At 31.4% G+C, this 22,014-nt stretch overlaps 1 protein-coding gene across 3 annotated transcripts in view; it reads right to left on the reverse strand.

Annotated features, from left to right (window-relative positions):
- LOC142321040 (F-box only protein 33-like) overlaps nt 1-16,374 on the reverse strand; it is a 56,012-nt gene extending 39,638 nt beyond the window's left edge. For all 3 annotated transcript variants that reach the window (XR_012755558.1, XM_075359040.1, XM_075359041.1), the window contains exon 1: nt 15,974-16,374. Coding sequence is in view for 2 of the 3 variants with exons in the window: in XM_075359040.1 (XP_075215155.1) it covers nt 15,974-16,374 (401 nt within the window). In the remaining variant the exon portion in view is untranslated. The remainder of the gene's footprint in view (nt 1-15,973) is intronic.
- Between the last annotated feature and the right edge of the window lie 5,640 nt (nt 16,375-22,014).

A 22,014-nucleotide genomic window follows, 5' to 3' on the forward strand; every position in this document is an offset into this window, starting at 1 on the left:
AATTATAATTCACTGTTATTTTAGGCATCATTTTAACAAATAATATTTTTTATCACACTATGATAATTTTTGGTTATCTTACTTTGAATTTTATAAATTTTTGACAATAATTTTTAACAAAATTGAATTTTCTGCAAATTAATTTTATTACAACATTTTCATTATTATAATTATTTCATCACTTTAATGAACAGTAATATTTGTTACGCTGTAATTATTTTTCATTTTGTTTTCCATTCTTGAAGGATTCATATAATACAGTAAAACAAATAAAAATAATTTATTAAAATTATTAATAATAATTTGTATAAAATTCTTTTAATTTTTTTATTTTTTTAGAATACATGTTTACAATACTTATTAAAATAAAAACAGATGAATCTAAGGAGGGTTTTTTATCATTCTTTGGTACTTCAGTACCGAATGCATTTCATCTTCTCTTACCATTTATTTAGGCCTAATAGATTTCAAATATTAATCAATTGATTCATGTATACATTCATTATCTGAAGTATTTTAGTGTAAATTGTTTTTAAAATTATTTTATTAAAATAAACTACATTTAATGAATTAAAAATATGTTTTTTTATATTCCTTTATTAAACATCATCCTTATCTTTTAGACAGCAAACATGCACTTGTTTAAGTAATAGGAGGTAATTTGGTTAAGTCAAAAGGAGTGAATAGCCTGCTATCTATAAAAAAAACAGTACAGAAACCTTTTATGAACATGAATGTAATAGTTTTAATTTTAATGAGAGTACATAAAAAGTTTTGTTAATTTTAAAGAATTACAAAGACCAGTATTTAAGTAATGAATTTTGACAAATCACTAAAGAATAAAAATTTCTCTCCTAAAAAAAGACATTTTTATGCTTTGCTACTTAAAACACCAAAAAGGTTTTTCTTAAAAAGGGCAAAGGAATATTTAAATCAGATATTATTACTGACAACAGGTTTTAGGAGCCTCACATTAAATTCTTGGTCCATTATTATTTATATAGTACGTAAAAGTGAAATAAACCAAGCAGATAACGCATTTTTAGCTTGCAATGATTCTAATTTGGCTAACTTAGAAATAAATCAGTTCTTAGGTAAAAAATAAATAAGTGAGAATATAAAAAAAATCAGTAATAGTAGATTTTAGTTTCAGATTTTAATTAAAAGATCACAGTGGTGGATGAAACTACAATTAAGTAAATGGAAACCAGTTTTTTTGGTTTTATTCTACAATAAACTAAGATGGACCTTTCCCAAGGGGAAAGGATTAGTAGAAAACTTTAAAAAATTCTCCTGTATTAATTACAAAATTACTTTGATACTAATATAATTTTAATGGTTAACGCACATTACTTGAATGTATCTAAATTATGTAACAGATATCTGAAGCAATATATTTTCAAATTCTCATGACTCAAAAGAAAATTGTTCATATTACTGAAAGTATATGTCATAAAGATTCTATTCAACCAGATCTAAAATAAGCCTCATATTATGTAATAAAAAAACAGTACCTTTTCATTAAAAAAAAAGCTCTCTTCATTGAGATTAAAATTTAGCCAATTTCTGTTACTTACTAGCTCTAAATAACTTGTCCATAAAGTTCAAAAAAAGATTAGTAGAAAATCTTTTTTACTGCACTGAAGAACTTATAATGAATACAAAATTTAAGTCACAAATTTTTAAAACTTTGAATTTATAATTAAGTATGAATTAATCCATTAATTCAACATACTTTAACTATTTTAACTTCGACCTACACTTTAATTGTAGTTTAATTTGTATTCTACCACATTTTTGTATTTTTATTTTCCTATTATTTGATAATTTTATTCATGATAATTACAATTTAGATGCAATAATTCTAATACAACTATATAATTTAATGTTTATTTTAGATTTTGATAATTTGTAATTTTTTATTATTTTTAATATTCTAATTTAAAATAGTTAATACAAACCTAGAGAGAAATATTTGAACATAAGTTTTTATTCAACATTTAAACAAAATTATTTATTCAAGAAATTATTAGATTTTTTTACTAAAATTGAAATTTCTTAATGAAATTTTACAAAAATTAAAATACACATCTACAGCAAGTATCATAAATAGTTTTAAGATTAATATTATTCCTTTAAATTATTATAATACCAAATAATCCTGATTTTACCTTTACTCTTTATTTTGTTGTTAATTACAAAATTATGCCAAATGAACTTTACTAGTAGAATACTTTCCTGAAAATTTCCTACAAGAATACCATACAATTGTCAAATATTACAAACAGTTATTTTTTCTATTAATGAAATTAACAAAAAGTGAGTTATTAAAAGTAAGTAAACATCACAGTGGGATACGACATTCACATAAAGGTTAATGAATTAAATAATCATATGATGTTCAACAAAGCTAAGAGTGAATGATATTTACATTTCAATCAGTAATTTGCTAGGTCTACCATTTAACCTTTAAAAAAAGAGCATATTTGAGCCTTTGTTGTTAAACACACCACTTAACCAAAGACTTATGCGCATTTATTACCCATTATAAAGATATCACAAAATTTTCAATAATAAATTGCAATCAATTGGGCAGGAAAATAAGTTGGAATCTTAGAAGTATTTTAATGAATAGAGTTATTCATTTTCACAAAATGAATAATAAGAAATAATTTAATTTTTCTACTGTTGATATTGTATTCAGTCCTCAGTTCTTCCCTTTCATCTCTGCCAGTTGTGCGTGGGAATAAATTGGCAGCAAACATGCCAAACTAAGTTTAAAGTATATTAAGTATCTATTCATCATGTTAAGCCATTTTAATTGGGAGAAAACTGAATAAAAAATTACGGTCCTTAAGAGCACAATTGTAAAAAAAATATATATATATATAAAACATGTCATGAGTGACTCACAATAAACGCTCAGCAAAAACTACTAAAGATAAATTGATGAAAATTTGTATACATGTTCTAACGGTATGTGTTATATGCACACTAAGAAAGAATTTTTTTGAAATTCTGAGTTTAATGGGTTAAAATTGGAGTAATAATGAAATTTACAATTTTTTTAATTTCTAAGTAACAAATGAAGATGTCAACTTGAAAGTAACAAATGAAGATATCAACTTGATTTTGCTGAGGGTAATCTAGATGTGAATACCTAAAACTAATCTAGACTTTTTGTAATTCCAAGTATAGAGTTAAAATAGATTTTTGATTTTTTTTTAAACTTAACTATTTTTTTAATTTCTCCGTTAACAAATGGAGATATTAACTTGATTTTTGGTGTAAGTAATCTCCCATGGGAATATGTAAAAACAAATGCCCTGAGAAGGTATCCAGAAAGCTGGAATGGGATGAGGGCATATGAATAAATAGAACATATCTAAACCACTTGAGATTTGCAGATCATATAGTTGTCTTCTCACATGAAGAATTACAAATACATACAGAAACTGCAGGTGGCTGGTGAACGCTATGGTCTAAGGATGAACCTTAAAAAGAGCCACGTCATGGTCAACAAGTCTACCATGGAAAGAAAGATTTTTGTCTCTGAAGAACTCAAACAGGTAGATCAATGCATGTAATCTTAACTAATGGATGTCAACTGAGCGTGATACAATTAAAGCAAGTTGAACAAGTTAAGCTTGGGCGGCAAGCGTTCAAGAGACTTAACATCATTCTCAAGAACAAACTCTTCTTTCCAAAAAGAAAGTTTTTATCAATGGATCCTGCCAGTCGTTACCTATAGAAGCAAAACTTGGATATTAACCGTTCAATTACTAGAGAAGCTGCAGATAGCACAAAGAAACATGGAATGATGTATGCTTGGCATTACAAGACGGGATTGGGAGACATGTAAATGGGTCAGAGAACAGATGAAAGTAAATGTTATCATCATGAAAGTTAAGATATTAAAATAGTGGTGTGCAAGCCCTGTAGCAAGAACTGATGGCAGATGGACTAAATTAACACTTGAATGGACACCGCTAGATGTTAAATAGCCATGAAAAAGACCAAAGCCTCATTGGATTGATGGTATTATCAACTACACTAATCGAATTGGCAGATCACACAAGATCATATTAGTTGGAAACATGTTGAAGAGGCCTACATCCTGCAGTAGATCGATCACAGCTGATATGTTAATGATGATTATCATATAAATTTTGGGTGTTTTTAAAATAGATCACCAAACTTATGCAGTGGTTTTCTTGTATTAAAATAAGAAAAGCCTTCTTATAAACACGGGACCATTAATGCTGTTTTTTTTTTTTGCTAGCATCCATTTTATTTTTTTCACTAAGTTTTTTATCTCCAGAATGGTTTGACTAATTACATTGAAATTTGGCATGGTACTTACTAAGATAAAGACCTATTGCTAGAAAAATAAACAACCTTACCTAATAATATTTTTCATATCCAAATAACATGAAAACTATAAATTTTATTAAAAAATCACAAGAGTTGAAAAAGATTTCTGTTTTTAATTTTAAACAAACTAGCACACTTGGTTTTTTACTTGTTTCGTAAAATAACCAAGCTTTCTACTAAAAATGAACATATAATTTGAGTAGAAAATACAATAATAATCATTAATATGAATACATATTTTGAAAATATATGAAACAAGCTCACAGTAGGCACCTAAAACATCGACAAGCAGAAAAAAAAAATCACAACAGGTGTTCAAAATGACCTCCACTTGAGATAATACATGATGTAACATGCCTTTGCATTGACTGGTGTAATCGTTAAAAAATCCCAGGCTGCTCCCTTATGAAGTTACATGATTCTGTAATCCTTTGTAGAAGAGTCGCAACATCATTAATAGGCGCTGAATAAACCAAGATTTCAAGTGTCCCCACATATAAAAATTGATAGGATTCAAGTCAAGCAATCTAGCAGGCCATGGTAGTACCAGCTCGCCTCTTCCAACCCAATTCTGCTGATACGTAATGTTGAGTACCTGCCTCACATGCAGTATGTAGTGTACTGGTGCACTGTCGTGCATGAAATAGCAATTATTTCTTCTTTTCAAAAGCAAATCTCCCACAGGTAGAGGGAATTCATTTTCTATGAACTGTTCATAATTATTACATTAAGTGTTGGTGACAGGAAGTGAAGGCCCAACAAGCTTTCCCCAAACATGCTGATCCACATGTTCACTTTGAAGTGTTCCTGGTGACTTCCTTTAAATATGGCACAGCGATTTAATCTGCCCACACGTGATTGTTAAGTAAGTTTGTAATGCCATCTTTCAAAATGTGGCTTCATCAGCAAGGTAATCTGCAGGTGTAAGTGCTTAAACTCGTATGTGGCACAGATACAACTGCTCGTGCAGTACTCTCCACACTGTTGAATGTCCTACTTGTAGCATATCTCCACCTGTCAAGTATTTACAAGTGGATCTTCTTCGACATAATTTAAAATGTTTTCCTCTAGAGCAACTGTTCTAGTTTGCCTTGGTCTTCCTCAGTCCTCTATTTTAATGTGCCAAGTTTCAATCTCAGAAAACTTTTAACAATTGTAACGAATGTGTGATGATTAGGTAGCTGTCGGTTAGGAAATACTTCTAAATACAACCGCGCTACTTCCTGGTCACTACACCATTGGGTCATTCGTATATAAAAATCATATCAATCTGCTCACAATAAGAATACTGAACCATTTTAAATATTAAAATCAACAAACTGAGTGCTCTTAACAATGCAAATGTAAACAACAACAGCTCTAAATAATTTTTTTAGAATATCAGTTGATAAGTAAAACTTTGATTTTAATGGATCTCTCGTTTTTTTATTTTTTAAAAACAGATAATTGTAAAATCAAGAATGAAGTTTTGTTGTTCGTTAGTTTGAACATCATCTTAAGCAAATATAATGATATACCAGTAACGTTGGTAACTTTGTTATTTTATGAAGCAAGTAAAAAAAATCAAGTATCCTAGTTTGTTTAAAATTAAAAAAGAAAACTTTTTTGACTCTTGTTTCTTTAATAAAATTTATCATTTTCACGTTATTTGGATTTAGAAATTTTAAATGGTCACCATTTAGAAATGTTTTATTAGATAAGGTTGTTATTTTTCAGACAATAGGTCTTTTATCTTACTAAGTACCATACCAAATTTTAATGTAATTAGTCAAACCATTCTGGAGACAAAAATTATTTAGTGAAAAAAAAAAAATGGCGTCTAGCAAGAAAACAAAGCACTTCTGGTCCCGTGTTTATAGGAACTTTTTTCTTTATTTGAACAAAAGAAAACCAATGCAGAAGTTTGGCCGCCTACTTTAGAAACACTATGTATATACAGAGTGAGGGACTGTCAAACCACACATTTTAACAAAACTTGTAAGTGGGGGCATCTGTGGTGGGGGACATAAGCAGTGACCTAGACATTCTACAAATTTGGAAGTTAGTAACCATGCAGCATTGGACTGGTGAACAGAGAGGTTTCACTGTTACAGCGTATTTAGAAAATGGTCGAAGATCCATATGTGCACAACACGAATTCCACCTACATTTTCATCTTCCTCCTCATGCTCCTGTTCCAAGCAGGAAAGTTATATTTCTATTTGGGCTAACAATTTAAAAACAACAGGTCAAACAAGAGGTGGTATTGTAAGAACTGTTCGGACAACCAAGAATGTGGAGGCAATATAAGTAGTGATTACAAGAAGCCCTTTATATCTGCCAGGCAGCACAGCATTGCTCTTGGACTTTCAACTCGGTTTCAACAGTAAGAAAAATTTGCATGATGATTACACTTACACCTATATAAAATTCAAATAGCGCAAGCTTTGAACCATGGAGATTATCCTATCTGCATTGGCTTTTACGAACACATGTTACAGCTGCTTGAAGAAGACCCACACAGCTCATCCATAGATTATGGATGAGGCTGATTTACTTCAGTAGATATGTAAATAAACACAATTTTCACTACTGGGCTGTTACCAACTCTCAAGAAATTCACAAACGGCCTCTCCATTTGGCCAAAGTGACAGTCTGATGTGCGATCTCTTCGAAGGAAATAATTGGCCCTGTATTTTTTCTAGGATGATAATAGTTCATGCAGTTACAATAACATTAGCTTGCTACTCAAATGCTGAAAACCTTCCTCATTTCAGAACTTCGATGATTTCCTGTGAATGAAAACACTCCAACAAAATGGAGCAACTAGTCATACAGTCAGGGTGTCAATGGACCTTTTGAAAGATCTTTTCCCAAACCACCTCATCAGTAGGAATGGGTATACTCAATGGCCTCCACAATCACCAAACCTGAACTCTTGTGATTACTTTTTATGAGGATATCTCATGACAAAGATTTCTGAGACTCATCCATCATTTCCAACAGTGTGAAGCTGCTAAAAGCCACCATCTTGAGGACATTATTTTCAAAACTTAATGATTATTGTTATTAAATGGTATATACTGCTAATTTAAAAAATAAAAACATATTTTTCTCTGTATACCACCATTATGTTTTCATAACTACTCAAAATTGCTTGATCGGTTCTCTGCCACACCTCCACACCTATATATATATATATATATATATATATATAACTTAAAAATATACAGTCAGCAGAAAAAATAAATAATTTGGGAACTGATTTTACAGCTTGAAATAAGAAAAAAAGTTGAAACATATACGAGGTGCGACAATAAAGTAATGAGACTGATTTTTCTCTGCAAGATGTGGCAACCCTGCAGCTTGCGTAGGCACACCATCTTTGACCTTGGTCTATAAGCTACTTCTAGTCCAAGCGGCACATTGATGCAACTGCTCAGTCCAGTCGTGAGTTGTGCTGTAATAAGTGAACACATGTTTGTGTCTCTCATCACAGAAAAGAAACCGCAAAATATTGTGCAATGGTATGCCATTTCTTTTTGCGTTAAATTGGGTGAAAATGCAACGACAACTTATGGTAAGCTTCAGAAGGCTTTTGGAGAAGAGGTTATGTCAAGAGCTCAAGTTTTTAGGTGGCATAAAATTTATAGTGAAGGCAGAACAAATGTTGAAGATGAAGACCGCAGTGGACGACCATCAACCTCACGGACAGATGTCAAGTTGACCAGGGTGCATGAAATCGTACGATCTGATCGAATATTATCCGTGAAAATGATTGCAGAAGAACTCAACATCAATCGAGAAACGGTTCGTCTAATATTAACTGAAGATCTTGGTATGAGAAAGATTTGTGCAAAAATGGTCCCCAAAAATCTCACACAACAACAGCGAGAAACACAGAAGAATGTGGCAGCCGATCTGTTAGAGCAAACTGAAATCAATCCAGATTTGTTTAGCCGTGTTATCACTGGTGATGAAGGTTGGTTTTTTCAATACGATCCAGAGGAAAAACGCCAAAGTTCGCAATGGTGCTCAAAGGGATCACCCAGACCAAAAAAAGCTCGCATGTCAAAGTCAAAAGTGAAATGCATGCTTGTGTGCTTCTTCGATTCCAAGGGAATTGTTCATAAAGAGTGGGCGCCACCTGGACAAACAGTTAACCAATATTTCTACAAAGAAATTTTAGAAAGACTTCGTAAACAAGTTCTTCATGTCTGTGCCAACATTGCTGATAATTGGATTCTGCATCACGATAATGCGCCATCCCATACTGCTCTGTCAGTAAAGCAATTTTTAACCTCAAAACAAATTTCAGTATTATCACAGCCACCTTATTCACCAGATATCGCTCCGTGCAACTTTTTTCTATTTCCAAGAGTCAAAATGGCGGTCAAGGGACACCATTTTCAAACAACACATGTCCAAAAAACTGTGACGAGGGTCTTGGAGGATATTACAGAAGATGAGTTCCAGAAATGTTACCATCAATGGCAGAAGCGCTGGAATAAGTGTGTGCAATCAGAGGGAGCTACTTTGAAGGAGACAACACTAAACATGACTAAAACGGTAAGCAACATTTTTTTTTCACATCAGCCTCATTACTTTATTGTCGCACCTCGTACATCTGAAAAGGCTTTGTTATTAAGTTAAAGCTAACGAAAAATTTCACCTGGATTTCAGTTCTCGCAGTGAAAGGAGGTCATACTGAAATTTTTAAGGTGTTAACCTGATGGTTTCTTACATTTCTTGATCTGAAAACTCGATTATAAAAGGTAATCGAACTGTATGTATCTCTCTACAGTTTTCGTGATATCCCATATAAAACAGAAAGATTTGGTAACAAAAACATATTTTTTTAGGTTTTAAGTACAACTTTGTTAAATTAATAATAAATGCATAAATTCTAGCAACATAATTTATAGAAAATTTAATTTTGAAAAAACTGATAAAACAAAGTTTATGAAACAAAAATCAACTTTTATTATTAACAACAAAACAGTTACAAAACTTAACAGAAAAATGTCAAGAATTTGTAAAGATTAAAAACAGCTGTTTAGTACAATAAATTTAAATCTTTTATAAATTAAAATACTTTTAATTTACTTTTAAAAAAATACTCACTGTGGTTTATAATGTATTAATGAACAATGAATGTTCAAATACCACCACTAACATTGATGCACTTTTCAACTAGTTTCCTTACATTTTATGTTGCCAACCAGAGATATCTTTGTGTTCCTTGATGAAGGCAACAGAACTGAGAATGCAAGCGATAATTTCATCACATGTGTCTACTTTTTGTTTGTATACCTTGCATTTCATCCAACCCCCATAAACAATAAACAAAGGGAGTAACGTTTGGTGATCTAGGTGGCCAATTTACTGACCCTCAACATGCAATCAATTTAGCAGTAATTTTTTTCATCAAAGAATTATCTTACTTCATTCACGAAATGTGTTGATGATCCATCAAGTTGATAATACATTTCAATTCGTTTCTCCAATAAGAAACTTTCTAACACTTAAGAAATTTGTTGTTTAAAAATTCCAGATAATTTCTCCCATAACATTTTGTCCCAGTAAGAAAGAGCTCATTAATTGGTTGTAGATCATGCCACACCAAACATCATTGCTAGAAATTAGATTCAACAATAGCATGTGGGTTTTCTTCATATTACCGATGTGAACGCTGTGTTATTTATGCCATTAAGATTAAAAGAGGCTTCATCTGAAAATAATATGAAAGGAATTAAGAGGTAATTATTAACCAATTGATAAAACTGCAGTTGTCTGGCCCGGTCATCAAGCTGATGGTATTGAACTTTCTAAAAAAGTTGCATTCTCAATGATGTTACCCTCATCAAGGAATACGAAGATCATTAGGTTGGTGAGAGAAAATGTAAGGAAATGACTGAAAAAAGCATTGACATCAATGATGAAATTTTCTAACATTTATTGTAATACAGTATAAACCACCACATTTTTCTTTAAAGAAAATTAAAAGTCTTTTAATTTTTTAAAGGTCTAAATTTAGTGTACTAATAGCTGTTTTTTTTACGAATTCATAACATTTTTCTGTTCAAAAAAAAAAATTTTTCTGCAGACTTCATTACACCAATTTTCTCAGAATTAAATTTTAAAACTACAGGAGATAGAGTTCTGGGATCTATTTTATTCAATTTTTCAGGTCAAAAGCATAACAAACATTGAATTTATCCTCCTGACATAACACCTTAAAAACTTCAGTATAACCTCATTTGACAAATGAACTAAAATCAGGAAATTTTTTGCTAGCCATAACTCTAAAACAAAGTGTTACCAAACATATGTTTGTATACTTTCCTTATTTCATGCTCTAGATTCAGTTACCACATTATTTCCCTTTCCTCCTAAAGATCCCTCTCTTTTTCTGTTTAGCTTTACCACAAGGTATTACTTCAGAGGATGATATGTATGAATGTAAATGAAGTGTAGTTTTGTGCCCACCAAAGAACAATGGTATCCACGATCTAGTATTCAAATCCATATAAAAGTGCCTTTATTAGGATCTGAACCTTATTACTTTCGACTTTGAAATTAGCTGATTTGCAATGAAATCTTATAATCATAACTCTAAAAATTCCTGACAATAAATAAGTACACAAAATGAGAATAAAAAGTTTTAATGTACTGACAAATCTATAATAATGCATTTGAATAATCTTTTATACTGTTTACACTGTGAATTTAGTGTTTCGCAATGAACACAACTTTATTATTATATATTATAAAATATGTAATAAACAATTTATTCCTAGTTTTGTTTAATGTATGTAACATAGTGAATCACTCACTAACTATTCTGAAAAAGTAATGAAATTTTGCTTCCCACTTGTGAACAACTTATTTGATAAAATAAATATTCCCAAAAAGTATTTACTACCAAACAAAATAAGCCACACAGTGGGAATACATGAAATTTTTGTATTTAGTAAATAACATAAGCTGGTAATGTATTTTCTGTAATTTAGGCTAGGTTTTGCTTCACTATTTTTGTGAAATAATAGCGAGCATTTTTCAGCTTGGTACTTATGAAGAAATTGGTTTTAACTTCATATATATTTGAAAAGAATCCAGAGTAAATAACAAGATACATTATTCATAATTATGGGATAACAAACACAGCAAATATATAATGCAAGAAATAAAACGTACATGTCAAGTAATCATTAATGCAGACTGGATCCAACAAATTGATCTGCCCATTTCACTGTGATTTAATTGTTAATTTTTATGTTTACAACATACTTATATAGACTAATGCACAATTATCTGTTAAATAACATAACCTTTTTTAAAATATAAAATTTGTATTCTCCCTCTATGAATCATGAGAACTTGCCGTTTGTGAGGGAGCTTGAGTGCTCAGTGATACAGAGTAGTTAGACTGAAGGTGCAACCATATCGGAGAGGTATCTGTTGAGAGCCAGATTAAGTATGATTCCTGAAAGATGGCAGCAGCTCTTTCAGTAGTTGTTATGGGAGTAGGTCAGGACAACTTAAACAGCCACATCAACATCACTCAGTCCTCCGAGTACTGCGCAGCTGAAAGCAATGGAAAACTACAGCTGCTTTTTTCCCAAGAAATTTAGCTCTCTTCATTTTCATATAGCAATGATAGAGGCGCCTTCCTTGGTAAAATATTCCGGAGGTAAACTAGTCCCCTGTTCGGATCTCTGGGTGGGGACTACTAAGGAAGGGGTCACCAGAAAATTAAAAAAATAACATTCTACGAATCGGGGCGTGGAATGTTAGAAGTCTAAAAAAGTTTGTAAGATAGAAAATTTAAAGAAGGAAAAGGCAGGATAAATGTAGATGTAGTAGGAATTAGCGAGGTTCAGTGGGAAGAGGAAAATGACTTTTAGTCAGGTGATTTTAGAATAATTAACTCAGCTTCAAATAATGGGCAGGCAGGAGTAGATTTCATAATGAACAAGAAGATGGGGAAGAGAGTATTTCAAAATGCATAGCAATAGAATCATTGTAATAAGGCTAAAATCGAAACCTAAACCGACAACAGTTGTTAACTGTTATATGCTTACAAGCACCCATGATGACGATGACGTAGAGTGTGTATACAAAGAAATTGACAAAGTAATTAAACACATAAAAGGAGATGAAAATTTAATAATAGTTGGAGATTGGAATGCAAGCATTGGAAAAGGCAAAGAAGGAATATGAAAAAAGGGCAAAAGGAATGAAAGAGGGAACCGACTTATAGAGTTTTGCACGAAGTATAATTTAGTAATTGCCAACACCCAGATTAAAAATCATAATAGAAGAATAACACATGGAAAAAGCCAGGCGATAATGCAAGGTATCAGATAGATTATATCATGGTTAAGCAAAGATTTAGAAATCAACTTGTTGACTGCAAAACTTACCCTGGAGCAGACATTGATAGCAACCATAATTTAGTGATAATGAAATGTAGATTGGGGTTTAAAAGCCTGAAGAAAAGGTGTCAGATGAATCTGTGGAATTTAGAGAAGCTTGAGGAACAGGAGGTAAAGAAGATTTTTGAGGAGGACATCGCAAGAGGTCTGATTAAAAGACCTCTTGGGTAAGGTAGAAAACGTAGAAGAAGGATGGGAAAATGTTAAAAAGGAAATTCTTAAATCAGCAGAAGCGAACTTAGGCGGAACAAAGAGAACTGATAGAAAACCTTGGGTTTCAGATGATATATTGCAGCTGATGGATGAACGTACAAAATATAAGAATGCTAGTGACAAAGAAAGTAAAAGGAACTATCGACAATTAAGAAATACTATAAACAGGAAGTGCAAAATAGCAAAAGAAGAGTGGATTAAAGAAAAGTGTTCAGAAGTGGAAAGAGAAATGAACATTGGTAAAATAGACGAAGCATACAGGAAAGTTAAGGAAAATTTTGGGGAATATAAATTAAAATCCAATAATGTGTTAAACAAAGATGGTACACAGATTTAAACTACAAAAGGTAAAGTCGATAGGTGGGTGACATATATTCAAGAGTTAAATGGAGAAAATGAATTAGAAAATGGTGTTATAGAGGAAGAAGAAGAAGAAGTCAAAGAGGATGAAAGGAGAGAAGCAATACTGAGATCTGAATTTAAGAGAGCATTAAAAAATTTGAATGGCAGGAAGGCTCCTGGAACAGACGGAATGCCTGTAGAATTATTGCGCAGTGCAGGTGAGCAAGCCATTCATAGATTATACAAACTGGTGTGTAATATTTATGAAAAAGGGGAAGTTCGATCAGACTTCAAAAAGTGTGTTATAGTCATGATACCAAAGAAAGCACATGCAGATCAATGTGAAGAATACAGAACAATTAGCTTAACTAGTCACGTATCAAACTACAGCTTCAACTACAATTCTGTACAGAAGAATTGAGAGGAGAGTGGAAAAAGTGCTAGGGGAAGACCAATTTGGTTTCAGAAAAAGTATAGGGACAAGGGAAAACCCACCGGGTTGGTCTAGTGGTTAACGCGTCTTCCCAAATCAGCTGATTTGGAAGTCGAGAGTTACAGCGTTCAAGTCCTAATAAAGCCAATTATTTTTACATGGATTTGAATACTAGATCGTGGATACCAGTGTTCTTATGGTGGTTGGGTTTCAATTAACCACACATCTCAGGAATGGTCCAACTGAGAATGTACAAGACTATACTTCATTTACATATCATGTAAATACTCATACATATCATCCTCATTCATCCTCTGAAGTATTATCTAAAACGGTAGTTACCGGAGGCTAAACAGGAAAAAGAAAGGGACAAGGGAAGCAATTTTAGGCCTCAGATTAATAGTAGAAGGAAGATTAAAGAAAAACAAACCAACATAATTGGCATTTATACACCTAGAAAAGGCATTCGATAACATAGACTGGAATAAAATATTCAACATTTAAAAAAAATTAGGGTTCAAATACAGAGATAGAAGAACAATTGCTAACATTTACAGGAACCAAATAGCAACAGTAATAATGGAAGAACATAAAAAGAAGCCGTAATAAGAAAGGGAGTCTGACAAGGATGTTCCCTATCCCTGTTACTTTTTAATCTTTACATAGAACTAGCAGTTCATGATATTAAAGAACAATTTAGATTCAGAGTAACAATACAAGGTGCAGTATATTTTCTGTCAAATATAATTTGTTTACATCAAAAATTAATTTAAATATTAGGAAAAGATTTTTGAAAGTATATGTTTGGTGCGTTACTTTATATGGAATTTAAACTTGGACAATCGGAGTACCCGAGAAGAAAAGATTAGAAGTTTTTGAAATGTGGTGCTATAGGACAATGTTAAAAATCAGGTGGGTGGGTAAAGTGACAAATGAAGAAGTGTTGCAGCAAATCGATGATGAAATATTGTTAAAAGAAGAGACAGACTTATAGGCCACATATTAAGGCATCCTGGAATAGTCGCTTTTATATTAGAGGGTCAGGTAGAAGGAAAAAATTGTGTAGGCAGACAACGTTTGGAATATGTAAAATAAATTGTTAGGGATGTGGGATGTTGGGGATATACCGAAATGAAACGACTAGCACTAGATAGGGAATCTTGGAGAGCTGCATCAAACCAGTCAAATGACTGAAGACAAAAAAAAATTTTGTATTTATCATTTGATACTGCATTACCTCATTTGATATTACAATACACTTATTGTGTATTGTAAAAGTAATTACGTAATTTAATTTTAAGAAAAAATTACTCGTATTTAACAGATGTAATGACAATTAACTGCATATTTTTGTCCTGCACAATTTAATGGAGAAAGATTACTAATTCCGTTAAATAACATAATATGTAATGCAATTTAATTTAACGTCTATATTGCAATCATAAATGAATACAAGTTTATATCATTTCTAAGTTCACCAGAATTAAAATCAATTAAGTTTTTAAGTGGCAATCATGCATTATCTAAAAGTGCATGTTTATATTGATATGATAAATTATCACAACAAAATTGGTGCGGGCTAAATTCAGAAATTTGTTTTTCATTTATTTCAGATTGTACAAAAACAAGGATGTGCAACTTTTTCACAAGCTGAAAATTCAACAGGTTTATAAGTACCAATAAAATTCAGGAAATTGTCTGAAAACACTAGTTTTTAAGAATATAACATTAAAAAAAATAAATAAATAAATATTGTGATTTGCATCCACCTATATTCATCTATCAAAGTTTTTTTTATTATATCTTAAAAAATGAACGAATTAAAAATTCTTTTAATATGGTTACAGCCATATAAACATATAAATATTGAAGGTTTGTTGAAAAAAATAAATACAAGAAACAAGTTGAAAAACTCGCTATGAATAATATTAATACAAAATAAAATGTATTTAACTTCAATAACTAAGAAATTTATCGGTATATATTAGACTAATAAAACGCAACCAGAAAAATCGTAACGCGTACGTGTTAGTTCAGGAATCAATGTAAAAGTGCGTAATGCATCTGCGTTACCTTCCGATCAACTAGATAATTTAATAATTTTTGTAAAAAATTCATCATTTTTATTTAAGAAAAAAAAAAAGATAAAATAATAGCAAGAAAAATCGTAAACTTGAAATAAATATTATCTTACCTCGTAAAGAAATCTTGGGAAACATCCCTTTTGGGATATTCTAAACTGCAGTGGCTTGGAACTAGAGAAATATTTCTTAAATTGAAGTTGCCTATAAGACTTTGTAAAACGTTTGCCAGTTCTTCTACACACACTGGATCAACGGAATCAAATGTCACTGTTAGATTTTGCAACTTTGAACCTAAACAGCTGGTAAAATACTGCGTCTTTGATACATTATCTGGATCATTTGATTTTAATTTTAAATGCACATTCTTCCAAAAACTTGGGTGATATAACGCATACCTCCAGTGTTTGCACGAAGATGAAGCCCTAATTTTATCTTCTAAGGAAAGGTATGAAAATATTTCATATAAAATAACGCTAGGCAAATTGTTCCAACACACTTCTTCCGCGGCCATTTTCTCCCTCGATGAACAGTGTTGCCAAATATATCATATCAATTGACCAACTGTTTGACAGCTGTTACAAAGCGTAATAAGATGCCCTACAATCTTTTCTGCAGCCAGAGCAAATGCATTCCTACATTATTTTAAAGAATTTTAGCGAAATACTTGGGCAGTGCTTTCCAATTTCTTTGAAAAATAATGAATAACTGACCGATTGGTTTCAAAAGAGTAAAATCAATGGTGCCTACCCTTATTTAAGCCAGCTGTTTTTTCCCGCTTTTTTAATTTACGAGTACGTTTAACTTCAAAAAGCTTGTACACTAAAAGAAGTTAATTAAACTTGTTTTCACATTATGACGTAATAGTCTTGGTAAACTGTTCTTGTCGTTATCTTAACGGGCAATACAGCCAATGAGTTAGCAATACATTTCCTTAATTATCAATCTACAATTTTTATGTATAATCCAAGGTGAAACTTGTTACTTAAGTTACTTTACGTTAGGCTATAAGCTTATTCCCCTATAAGTTTATTACTTATTTAATTTCTCAACTACTAAATCATAGTCATTAATTTTTTTTTAAAATCTTATTTGTATATAAATCATTCGCTTTGAATTCTAAAGTTACATAAGTCATGGAATAAAGTGATGTCCCACTGGGAATTTAAATATTAGTAAAACATAAGAATTTAATTTTGTTGGATAATGTCTGTTTATTGTGCCTTTGAGAATGTAGAAAAAAAAATTCATGGCTCATCTTCTACCTTTTTCTTTTGTCAGTTAATTAATGTAGTATCCATAATAAAAACAATAAGTCGCATAGCAAAGGGGGGAAAACACCTGAATTTTAATAAATTTTTACATAATTGACAAAATGAAAACTAGTCTGCTTACTATTATAACATTTCTGATCTATGCAGCTATATTTTTTGCAGTCACCGTATAAAACTTATATTACATTTCTCCGTTTTTGTAAACTTCATTCGTGGCAAAACATTCGAACACAGGAACATTTATCCCAGAAAGTATAACATATCTGAACCATTGCTATATGCCTTGGGAACGAACATCGGAAGTATTGCTTACACAATTATGCAGAAAAATTTCCTACCAGCCTTTCATCCCAAAGGTCTTGGTGAGGTTGAACATTTTTCATATGCTAAAAATTGTCCATTACATATTCCCTCACACAAACATAATAATTATGTGGTGAATTGAAAGTGCACAGATATACTCGTATATTGTATATATTTATTATTAACATATATTTTATATATTGTTAATACATTTTTATATATATTTTGGAACATATATTCTTGTATATATTTGTAGTACATTAGCGAATACTATTCCTGTTGTGAAACAAAAATTGGGAAAAATGTCTTCTAGAGACATATGACAATGGTTCATATACTGTTATACTTGCTGGGTCAAATATTATTGTGTTCAAATGTTTTACTATGAATGAAGTTCATGAATATGGAAAAATATAATTTTTGTATCATGACTGCAGATAATCTAGCCGAATAGTGCAGTAAGGTTATAGTGACTCATATGCTGTGTTGGATATAGTGTCCGTAACTACTCCATTAAAGAATTCTGCAGTATTTTTTGTTGCATTTGATTTGTATAATGAAAAAATCTTATAGTAATCTGGTAAAATTATGATTAATATAATATTTTTGATTGATTGAACTGTTTATCGAATGCCTAATTGTATATTATGTGTAATTTAAGGTGTAATACCTAAATTTGCCTCATTTTATAAAATTCATCCGTTAAATAGAAGTTTGAATATAGGAATTAATATTTAGCTCAAAATACGAATTAAAAAATTTATGAGAAATCTCTGCTTAGGAAGTATATACACAATCGTACAGAACTGTAGTTTTAGTATGTTTCATTTTATGCAGTGTAATAGTTTTTAGTCGTGCACTGAAATAGATGAACATCATATAACATATTCAAATACTGTAAGTATATCAATAAAACATTTTAAAAAAAATTATATAAATGAAGTATTTTTTCTGTTCCATAATTAGTTTAAGAAAGCAAAGAAAGATCTTTATCTTTTCACCTTGTACTGTTACTCTGAATCTAAATTGTTCTTTAACATCATTAACTCCTAGTTCCATGTAAAGATTAAAAAGTAACGGAGATAGGGAACATCCTTATCGGACTTCCTTTCTTATTACGGCTTCTTTCTTATGTTCTTCGATTATTACTGTTGCTGTTTGGTTCCTGTACATGTTAGCAATAGTTCTTCTATCTCTGAATTTGAATCCTAATTTTTTTTAAATGCTGAACATTTTATTCCAGTCTACGTTATCGAATGCCTTTTCTAGGTCTATAAACGCCAAGTATGTTGGTTTGTTTTTCTTTAATCTTCCTTCTACTATTAATCTGAGGCCTAAAATTGCTTCCCTTGTCCCTATACTTTTCCTGAAAACAAATTGGTCTTCTCCTAACACTTCTTACACTCTCCTCTCAATTCTTCTGTATAGAATTCTAGTTAAGATTTTTGATGCATGACTAGTTAAACTAATTGTTCTGTATTCTTCACATTTGTCTGCCCCTGCTTTCTTTGGTATCATGACTATAACACATATTGGGGTCAATATCGCCAGGGGAGTAAATAGTTTTTTGAGGTCTTCCTTGACATAGTAGTAGTACAAGTGACCTCCCAAAAAATACTTTGGTGGCAATGTGGGGGTGGTGGGCCCCCGATCAAATTTTAAAAATATCGATTTTTTGAATTTTCTAAAGCTTTATTTGGTCTATTTAAAATTTTAACGCTATTAAAAGTTTAAGTAATAAGCTTTTAATAACAGTATTAGAATAAAGTTTTATTTCAATTCAATCCGACACCCAAAAAATAAACTTAGGTAACATTTTATCGACCGTATATTTTTTAGTGTAATTTTTTTTAGTTTCTTTCATTTAACAAAGAAACTAGAAAAATCAAAAAAATTGCTTGGAAGATGATTTTTATGGAGGCGATTAGAGGGAAATTTTGGAGGAGGGGATTTTTTGAATTTAAAAAATTTATTTAAACACACGATAATTTTACAGTAAACCATCATAAATCTCCAAGCCGAAAAAATAAATTTTAGTTAACTTTTTTCACGTATCATTATTTTTCCACCGTATGAAAATAATTAATGCCAGGAAAATATCGAAAACTTTTTTGCCGGCTGTTAAGTAATTTATAACCGATACGTTATAAATTTTACGAGCGGGAGGGAGTCGGTTGATATAGACAGTAAAAAAATAAATAGTTTCATCTGATTTATGAAGGTTAACATTACCTTTTTGTGAATTCACGCGTGCCAGTGTAGAAACGACGCATTTTACTTACGACATTAGATCTCGTGTAAAAGAAAGAATAGAAATAAAATGATGTACGAGTGAATTCGATTTAGAGAAAGAAAATTAAAGAACGAATGAACGACCGAAAGAAAAGACGAAGAGAAGGGAAGGAGGGCTAATTAATAATTTTTGTAGTAGAATTGCGGTGCGACTGTGGGAACAAATATCGGAGTACAACCGGAGAAATACAAACAACTAACAGCACTGTTCCGTTACGAGACGGGGGCGATTAACGTGAAACTATTGTCATGTTATGATGCTACGATTTGCTGATGATATAGTAATTCTAGCCGAGAGTAAAAAGGATTTAGAAGAAACAATGAATGGCATAGATGAAGTCCGACGCAAGAACTATCGCATGAAAAAAAACAAGAACAAAACAAAAGTAATGAAATGTAGTAGAAATAACACAGGTGGACCACTGAATGTGAAAATAGGAGGAGAAAAGATTATGGAGGTAGACGAATTGTTATTTGGGAAGTAGAATTACTAAAGATGGACGAAGCAGGAGCGATAATAAAATGCCGAATAGCACAAGCGAAACGAGCCTTCAGTAAGAAATATAATTTGTTTACATCAAAAATTAATTTAAATGTCAGGAAAGATTTTTGAAAGTATATGTTTGGAGTTTGGCTTTATATGGAAGTGAAACTTGGACAATCAGAGTATCTGAGAAGAAAAGATTAGAAACTTTTGAAATGTGGTGCTATAGGAGAATTTAAAAATCAGATGGGTGTATAAAGTGACAAATGAAGAGGTATTGCAGCAAATAGATGAAGAAAGAAGCATTTGGAAAAATATAGTTAAAAGAAGAGACAGACTTATAGGCCACATACTAAGGCATCCTGGAATAGTCGCTTTAATATTGGAAGGACAGGTAGAAGGAAAAAATTGTGTAGGCAGGCCACGTTTGGAATATGTAAAACAAATTGTTAGGGATGTAGGATGTAGAGGGTATACTTAAATGAAACGACTAGCGCTAGATAGGGAATCTTGGAGAGCTGCATCAAACCAGTCAAATGACTGAAGACAAAAAAAAAAATAATTAGTTTAGTGAAACTTATTTTGGCATTATCCTATCCTTTGAATTTCCATCTACTTAATTGTTATCATTGATAATAACACGTACTTACACCACCCTTATAATAAACCTCTTATCACCCTTATAATATAGTAGGACAAAGCATTATCTGTGTGACCGCAAATAGTATGAAAAAAAGTCTTTCAGCTCTTTGTAGGTACTTGGTGTAGCTATCCACCTCTTCTAAAAATTTAATAAAATCCGTCTCTATTTTTTCAATGTACTCATTTTTGGAAAAACACTTAAACATATATTTCGTCCATCATTTCTTTACTTCCTGATTAATACAAGGATAATGATATTTTAACAATTTCCCTGTAAGCTTGGACACAACTGTCTCCTTTTCTCTTGAATAATAAATATGAAACTTTGTTAAAGAACTGTAAATGACTAAGAATATATATCTCGAACACTTTTGTCATTAATTTGTCATTAATTGTACTAATAATGAGATATACGTAAATTTACTTGAAATATGTGAGGTTGAAATGTAATGCGCAGTCACTTGCAAATAAAAAGAGACAGTTAAATCGCACAAATACAGTATAAAATTACACTTTATTTGCTACAAAAACTTACATTTATTTTTCCATCTAGTCACCAGTTTTCTCATTATGTCAATGAAGAATACTGACAGGTCTTTCTTTGTTCTACAACCTCACTGCATCCTTCAGTTCATCATCCATGACGGAATAGTAGCCTTAACATCCCTTTTTACTAGTGGAGAGAACTGAAAATCACAGGATGCGAAATCTGGTGATTCTGGATTAGATTCAAATTTAAACTTGACTAGAGTCTCAGTGGTTGCATGTGATGTGTGTGATTGAGCACTATCTACCACCAGAATTATCGGCTCTGTGGATTGTTGAACATGAACACACATGATCCTAAGGTGTTTTAATGTCTCTATCACTCAGAATTTACAGTCAACCTGGCTTCCAGGTACTTATACGTTCATGTGTTTTGAATTTTAGAAGATGAAGAGAATTCTTTTGCAGGTAGTTTTATTTCAATTTTTTTATTGTGGCGAACCACAGTGGTAAAATTCCATATTCAGCAGTTTTCTTCACTTTTTTCTTCTGGACGCAGTTTTTTCTTCTAATAATGCATCCAAGTTTACAATATTGTACAGGAAGTCATCTTCCTGTCACAATAATGTTTCAGAAGATATTCACAATATTCCTTTCGCTGTTGATTGTTCTT

Source organism: Lycorma delicatula, chromosome 3 (genome assembly GCF_047948215.1).
Source record: "Lycorma delicatula isolate Av1 chromosome 3, ASM4794821v1, whole genome shotgun sequence".
Taxonomy (NCBI): Eukaryota; Metazoa; Arthropoda; class Insecta; order Hemiptera; family Fulgoridae; genus Lycorma; species Lycorma delicatula.